This window comes from Nicotiana tabacum, chromosome 3, assembly GCF_000715075.1.
Source record: "Nicotiana tabacum cultivar K326 chromosome 3, ASM71507v2, whole genome shotgun sequence".
Classification (NCBI taxonomy): Eukaryota; Viridiplantae; Streptophyta; class Magnoliopsida; order Solanales; family Solanaceae; genus Nicotiana; species Nicotiana tabacum.
Window position 1 is genome coordinate 199525507 of NC_134082.1, and position 7757 is coordinate 199533263.

General features: G+C 38.2%; 1 protein-coding gene across 1 annotated transcript; it reads right to left on the reverse strand.

Moving 5' to 3' along the window:
- Window positions 1–1959: 1959 nt before the first annotated feature.
- On the reverse strand, window positions 1960–7556 carry LOC107761719 (putative polyamine oxidase 4). The gene is made up of 10 exons (XM_016579979.2): window positions 6423–7556; window positions 5348–5463; window positions 5167–5255; window positions 4949–5062; window positions 4530–4617; window positions 4356–4441; window positions 4155–4257; window positions 3787–3884; window positions 2984–3413; window positions 1960–2507 (listed from the first exon to the last, which is right to left on the reverse strand). The coding sequence occupies exons 1-10, from the start codon at window positions 6466–6468 to the stop codon at window positions 2190–2192; spliced, it is 1488 nt and encodes a 495-aa protein (XP_016435465.2). The 5' UTR covers window positions 6469–7556; the 3' UTR covers window positions 1960–2189.
- Window positions 7557–7757: the final 201 nt, after the last annotated feature.

Below are 7757 nucleotides of genomic sequence, written 5' to 3' on the forward strand. Positions count from 1 at the left end.
GCTCCAAGTGGACCAAGTGCTCCGTTTTGATGAAGAAATATTTATGCCAAAATTTTTGGTTTGCCCTATCGTCCGTCTCAACCACCAACCCCATGGTACCACGATGTCGCAAATGTATCATGGTACTCCTATGAAAACTCGGGGAAAATAAATATAAAAGATGGTGAAGAACGACCTCACACCCAGCCAATTCTGCGTACTTCGTCAGCACCAGAAAAATCTTATACATATACGGGGATAGCTGCACCGGGCAAACTTCGTAGAATCAACAGAACTCCTCCACCAACGGAAGAAGAGGGGGCGGTATGACCAATCACAAAAGGATATACATAAAAGGCACAGTATCCCGGTCTGTGGACCTCTACAAGGTCCTCCCTAGCTGGAACCATCTCGACATGAGGAGGAATATTGTACGCAAACCAGAGCTCATTTATTTGAGTTGGCCCGGTCTCGGAGATCACCGGAGCGGGGGAAGGGACAGGCTCCTTGTGGAAATCATTCCTGGACATTGGTTTTCTGGGGAGTATCTCCTCTATGGTGGGGAAACTATCTCCTTCCTCAACCGCTACATCCTCGCTACCGGAAGGAAGGGCCATAGGCAACGGTGTGGCGTCGGAATCCTCATCACGTGCATGGTGGGTTCGAGGCATCTTGGTATTAAGGAGTGTGCTGGTAAACCTAGAATAAATAGCAGTGCCTGAACGGAAAGACGAGAAACAGAGCTACCAGAATTGAGCTAAAAAACTAAAAAGGATGACCAGAGGAGGCAATACATACACAAGGAAGGAAATGGCTAAAAGTTCATGAAAAACCAAAACCTTCACCTATTTATAGGGTTAGATAGTGCGAGAATCGAAGCGGAAGACCGCCAATGGCGCTAAAACCAAAGCAACAAGCAATCAGACGCTGTCTCGGGAAGGTGCGTAATGATGACACACGTGGGAGTGACGTCAGATCTCGATAAACTACTTCAACCAGGGTTCCGTGGAATGTATTGCTCCCTCGACCTTGGCTTAACCGGCGCAGTTTAAACGGCCAAATTCTCCAACGGAAACGGACAATGTCCACTTATTAAGGACGTGCAGGGCCACTACCCCAACAAGCGAAGGGACTAACAGGCCCAAATTTGGCAACTACGACAACGGATAAGCAAGGCATGAGACGGGGTCCCCACAAAACAACGACTAAAAGTCGTTGTGATAGAGGACGACGACCGAAAGCGGGCAGTTGAAATAAGACAGCAACGGTTGTTTAAGTTTAGGAAGAGACAGGAAGAATATGCCTTTTGGATATTCCTTTTGTTGTACTTTTTAGAGTTTTTCGGGAAATGACCCTTATAAATAGGGGAGATAGTGAACAAAAAAGGGGGATTTGCCTTTTGTAAACTGAGAGATATATTGTAAAGCCAAATGAGTGAGAGAGAAGAGAATTGTCTCATTCGCTTTATTCAAGCACATGTTGTTTAATTTTCATCCATAAATCTGAAGATTCCACATTCATATTGGCTGCATATCCCTTCACACCATCAGAAAAAGGAGACACCCAATCACGCAATTATTGGTTGACAATCCCTTTATACTATAACCATCATCATTTCTTGCATTCATTACACATTTATGATATTATATCTCTCGTCTATCATAATATATTGAACACACTAATTAATGCTTGTATACTTTTCCTACTACACAAGAATCTTATTATATTTGGTCTAGAATTTATTAAGCTCAACTAGGATTCACCCTACTAATTTGCTATTAATTAGTTTAGCGAATATTTGCTCAAACAAGTATGTTATAATTTTCTTGTCTAATTTGGAGTATATTACAGTATTTCATTTCATGACGTAATACATACCCCCGTCGAATCCACTGCAGTCCAAACTTTACTGTTCAAGGATAATGAAAACATCATAAACAACTTATTGTTCCGATAGAAGCACGAATAAAACTCTCAATATGGTCAATTTGAAAGCTTTGATACAATTGGCATTTCAGTTGAATGGGAGACATAACGTTATTTATGTGTAAATTAATCAACGGATAAAGTAAAAGTACAAATCCTGTTCAGATAATAATTCGTTTATATAACAGTACGACACTGGACAAACTGCTTGAGCAAAAGTTCAGTGAAACGAAACTTGCAAATTCAAACTTAGACAATATTTTATTTCACAGCAAGCAAGCATATCACATTCTTGAAATCTGGAGAGGAACTGCGGCTTCAAGGATTTCCTCCCTATAGGAATTAGCCTGAACCATTTCCAGACTTCCATGTCTTTTGATGAGATGGTGGCGGCAATTTCCAGCAGCCATAATTCCAGATTCATACGCACCATGGACCGACCCCTGATGATCATCCGAGCTCACAGCTTCCCCTCCAAAGAATAGATTACCCAATGGTGCTCGAAGCCTATCGTACACATCAGTTGGCTTTCCAACCAAGTCATAAGAATAACATCCAAGGGTGTCCGGATCCGTACCCCAGCGAGATACAAGATACTGAACCTGTACAATGTACCAGATGATTAACTACCAGCACAACTACTATCTGTTTCTATCAGTTAAACAAGGTTTACATTATAGGAGTGTTAGATAAGCAGATGCAGGTGTTTGCTGGTAATCAATAAAAGGGAAAATGCATCACTTTCCCTTCTGTAATCTGTGTAGAAAGAAAAACTTCATCGCCAGAATAAGAAATTAAAGAAAATGACAGCTGATGGAGCTGCTTCCTCATTTATCCTTCTATTTTTATATTTCGCTCTTCTGCATATGATTTTTTACCTTCTTGGATTAAAGTGTAAATGAGCTACTGTATTACAAAACTGTAATGATCAAAAATGAAATGTGCACTCAACAATTGAAGCAAATATAGACCAAAGTAAATTAGCATGGGTGCAACACTTTAAAAATCCAGTCCTTTCTCATGCATGTCCGTAGCTTAGAGTTATAACTCACTTTGTGTAGGAGCAGAAATTACTTACAGGCTTAGTAGCATCGGGGAACATCTTCTTCAGCTGCAGCATTGCAAACTCAGCAGCAGATTCGTCTGATAATTTCTCAAGATCACAAGCAAGTCTTCCAGCAGCCATATAGACAAGGACCGGATGTCCTGTTGCCTTGTGGAGGTTAAGAAAATAACCACAAGCATATGAACTAGGTGCAACAACACCTAACAATTCCACGTTCGGCCAAAATACGTTATCAAATCGTAATGCAATCTTGTTTTCATTGCCTACACCAAGATCTGCTATTGCAGATTGCTTCCATTCTGGCAATTTTGGTTCAAACTCAATCAAGTTGGCTTTAAGAACACCTAGAGGCACAGTTATAATAGCAGCATCCGCGACAAAATTCCTCCCATCCTCAACTGTAACCATCACCTTGTTATACCCATTTGTAATCCTCTTGACCCTAGTAAATCCATACAAACCAATTAGTTTCTAGAGAATAACTGGAAACTACTTAATCGGAAAATGCTTTGGAAAATACTATGGAGGAAAGACAGGAGAGATATTCATCATAGGCTGTTGAGGTGTAACATGAAAATTATTTCTCCATTGAGGAAAGGAATAACATTTTGTCTTACTATTCTTCAGAAATCAAGTAACCACAAAGTACAAAAAAGGTGACCTCATTTCTTATAATAGAAATAGGAATATAAAAATTCATCTGTGGTTTAACAGTCATTGTAGCTGCATCAATGTGAGTTTGATAAGAGTATGATGAGATAGAGAACAAAGAAAAAAAAGTAGCACTTCCACGTTTTAGAAGACCCAATGCGCACCTGTGACTTAAACGAATATCGATGTCTTTTGATAATGCCTTTATGACTGGGTGGTAGCCTTGCACCATAAGTCCATGACCACCAGTGAGAACTTGTTCCTGCATGCAATATATAACCATCAATATTGCTCAAAAACTCAATTTATCATATATTTTCAAGGATATATCTATCAAATGGTTGTGCCAATTGGCTATGCGGGAATAAGTCAAAATAAGCTACTGCTAGCTATATCTTGTAAAGCCCTGTTTTATTCCTTTGGAAGTTTGTATATGTCGAAATAAGACCTCAACTGAGCAAGATAATGAAACTAGAAACTGCATCAAACACCAATAAACTGTTTTAGTAACAATAAATGAAAGAACACTTGCCTGATCCCAGGTTTTCAGAGAGATCGTGTCTGCATCTGCAGCAAACCATGCCTCCATTCTGCATATGTACCATTGCAACACCTCATGGGAAAGTCCTTCTTGCCTGCAGCACAAATAACTCAATATGTATGTGCACATATAACTATATTCCACATTCAACAGACAATAGCAGGTCATATGAGAAGCACTTTGTCTTCATACCTCAACTCTGGATGCCTGTCCAGTACAATAGATATTGCTTGAAGAACCGACAAGTCATGACTGTGCTCATTCCTCACTTTCTCAGTCTGCATTAACAACACAAATAATCATCATTGTTCTCTTTCAAAAATTCTTAGCATAGCATTGGTGAGCAAGTTAAAATTAAAGACCAACCTCACTGAGGATTTTCTTGAATACATCTCCAACTTGAACAACTGTATTTTGAGGAACTTGATGACCATCCATGTCAAACAGCATGAAACTATAAAAGGAAAGGGAAACACAATTAAGCTCCTGACTGACGTAATAGCATTCTCTAGTTAATTTGCACAAAGAAATATAAAGGGCACAGGGAAAAATTCAGCAAATACAGGAAGCTTTGAAACCAGACCATATGGGAACTCTGAAGGCAACTAAAATCCGTTCCACCCAGGCTAATTCTAAGTCCTTTTGATTTTCAAAAAGAACCAAAGTATTCTGAAAAGTTTAACACCCATTTGTTTGGGGGGGGGGGGGGAGCACACGAAAGAGGGAAAATGCAAATTAATTCATGAAAAAAAATCATTTATAGAATGTAATGTCATCCAGGTTACCTTTCTAAATCATGGTCATACAGTACTGAGTTATCACCGCTAGTGCGATATAGACTGAGCCCTAATCGACGTATCAGTGGAGCCAAAGGATTCTCATCACACACCCCATGGAGCCTGAAAAAACATTTAATTATCAGAGTCAATTAATTGCAGATTTAAAGGCATAAACGTCCAGATTTGGAAAGATAATTTGGGAGAAGAAGATCAAACTCTCTCACCATGATGCTCCCATATCAACTGGGCAACCAAATGAGTAGTCGGTATGTATGCGACCACCAAGTCTATCCCGTGATTCCAACAAGAGCACCTGGGTAAATATAAGAAGCATTTCTTTTAAGAATGAAAGAGCAAAAGGTTGTTGTTACATGGGAAACAGTTTTAAATCCTGAGTATGCTCACCTTAAAAGATGCATTGTGAAGGAAACGTGCAGCAGCTATGCCTGAGATACCTCCACCAATCACAATTACAGATGGAGATGAACTATGCGGCCGACCTAAGCGGGGTGGTAAAGTGCCTAGTCAAGGAAAAGAAAGGAACAGATAAAGCTCCATCAGTGATATCATAAGAATAGGCAACAAAACATATCAACACTCTTTATGATGGACATGAATATAAAGTTCTTCAATGCTCCAACAAAGTAAAAGCAAAATACTTAATGTGAAGAGTTAAGATAAAGCATATACACTTTAAAGGCTGAAAATGTCATGGACGTTACACAGTTCTTAGCTGTGATGAATTTAGGAAAGGAAAATGTGGTCTTGAGAAAGAAACAAACTATTAGACTATTAAGATGTTTACACCCTTTAAGAAGTTTTGTTTTGACTTGTGTATTATAGTATTGTTTTATTTTTCAAAGTATATTATAATATTGTCAGTTCTCCCAGAAAAATTATCTGGAAGAGACAACCTAAAGTCAAATAAAACTGAACGAAACCTCAATATTTGTCGAGATTATTATTAATTCAAGCCCAAACCAATATCAACAACGTCTGAAATATGAAAGAAGACATGGTGTTTGTTCAACATTTTGCCAGAGGCATTTCATGAATTACTCCCATTTAGTAATAACGTCCACACATGGAATACATGTTGCTAGCATAATGCCAATCTTAGTTTTTTGTTAAATTACTCGACGAATGAAAGATAATTCTACTATGTCAACCTAAAATTTCTATCCGAATTAGAACCTGTACTCTATGACCTCAATCATTTCATCATCAGCAATGTTCTTTTCTTTGTGTGTGTGCGTCTTTACTTAGTACTAAATCATTAAACACGGCAATGGTAAAAATGTCATAGTATAAAACAGGACAAGTTTCGCACAGATCACATCAAACACAGTAATCATTAATTAAGAAAATCAATAGGATCATAACAGTTCAGGTAAAATGGATGATTATTTCCTGAAGCAACGAAATAACAATGAAAGAAAAGTAAGAAGGACAGATAATTCGAGGAAATTAGGAAACTAACCGTCAAGGAAATTACTGGAGCCAGAATCATCATCTTTGATTTCCATGAAATTATCCGTGACGAAAAACGGCGACGTTGTTTGAATTGGAAGAATCGGAAGGATTGTTTTTGAACAGGTAAGAGCGCAAAAACAGAGAATAGAGATTGAAGAGTTGGCGTATGAGATGAATGAAATTAAGGGTGTATAGGAAGTAAGAAATTAGAAATTAATTGGTTGGAATGATAAAGCATGAAGATGAGAAGGCCGGCAATGAAGCGGCTGAGATTGGACGAACACCGTAGCTTATCAAACCAGCTCATAATCAGAACCTGCAGCATCCAATTTCAACTCAACAACTCGTCCCAATTTGATCGACGATTCTTGCTTCGTTTGCATAGATCGACCACCAATTAAATTAAAATCCTTAGTCTTAACTCTTAAATCGTCTCTCTCTCTCTCTCTCAGAGTCAGAAGAGTTTGTAAATTATGATGGAGAACAGAATTGTGGTATTTTATTTATAGTGATGAACGGAATTATAGGAGCATACAACTGGAAGGCAACCCGCGTTATGCATGATATTTCCGAGAAGGAAGGGTATTTTTGTCATTCAGTTCGAAGTCATGTCGCTCTCGACTTCCCCAACTAGTAGTTGGCAACTACCACGCTTCACGTGAGCTCTACATCCTTTTTCAGTTTTCTTTTATTGATGATTCAAAACAAAAATATATAAGAAAAAAAAATATGAAACACTCTTCATGATAAAGCATTTATTCAGAATCCAACATAATTGCCCAGAATATCACTGTTAGAGCTCATTAACATACAGTAGCTGTCTACGTTACATTATTGGAGTGCGGCCTTTCCCGGACCCTACGTTCTATTTGCTCCATAGATTATATATCTATTTTACATCGCCCCTGCATTTACGCAAAAAAATAGCTAGCAAACTCTAAGTTAATGAGTAATTTAATTTCCTATGATCTAACGAGAAGTGAAATTTTTTTCTTTCTTTTACTTAAAACAAGAAGAAGAAGAAAAAAAGAATTTCAGCTAGAAAGGATGAGTGGGGACAATACATGCAAGATGGGATTGGGAAGTATATGTAGGTTAGAAACAAGTGAAGAACTAGTATTAAAATGCTCATAGTTCTGTTGGTTGGGCTGGAATTGGAATGAAGTGAATATATAGCGGTTGGATGAGAATCAAAATTATTGAGTGACTCTCCGTCTTATTCATGGGTTCACACCACCTTAATTTTATGTTTTGATGATTTAATAAATTTACTGTCAAAGAACCAGATAAGGGACCTTCACACTTGGTATACAACTCAATCAATGGACTCAAGCTAAATTGA

What these genes read in the sequence shown, in the direction of transcription:
- LOC107761719 (XM_016579979.2), bottom strand. Translation starts at nt 6,468, where the DNA reads ATGGAAATCAAAGATGATGATTCTGGCTCCAGTAATTTCCTTGACG. An exon ending in CTCCAGTAATTTCCTTGACG is followed by an intron (nt 5,464 to 6,422) that starts GTTAGTTTCCTA and finishes TTCCTTGACTAG; the next exon opens with GCACTTTACCACCCCGCTTA. An exon ending in GTTGATATGGGAGCATCATG is followed by an intron (nt 5,063 to 5,166) that starts GTGAGAGAGTTT and finishes ATGTTTTTTCAG; the next exon opens with GCTCCATGGGGTGTGTGATG.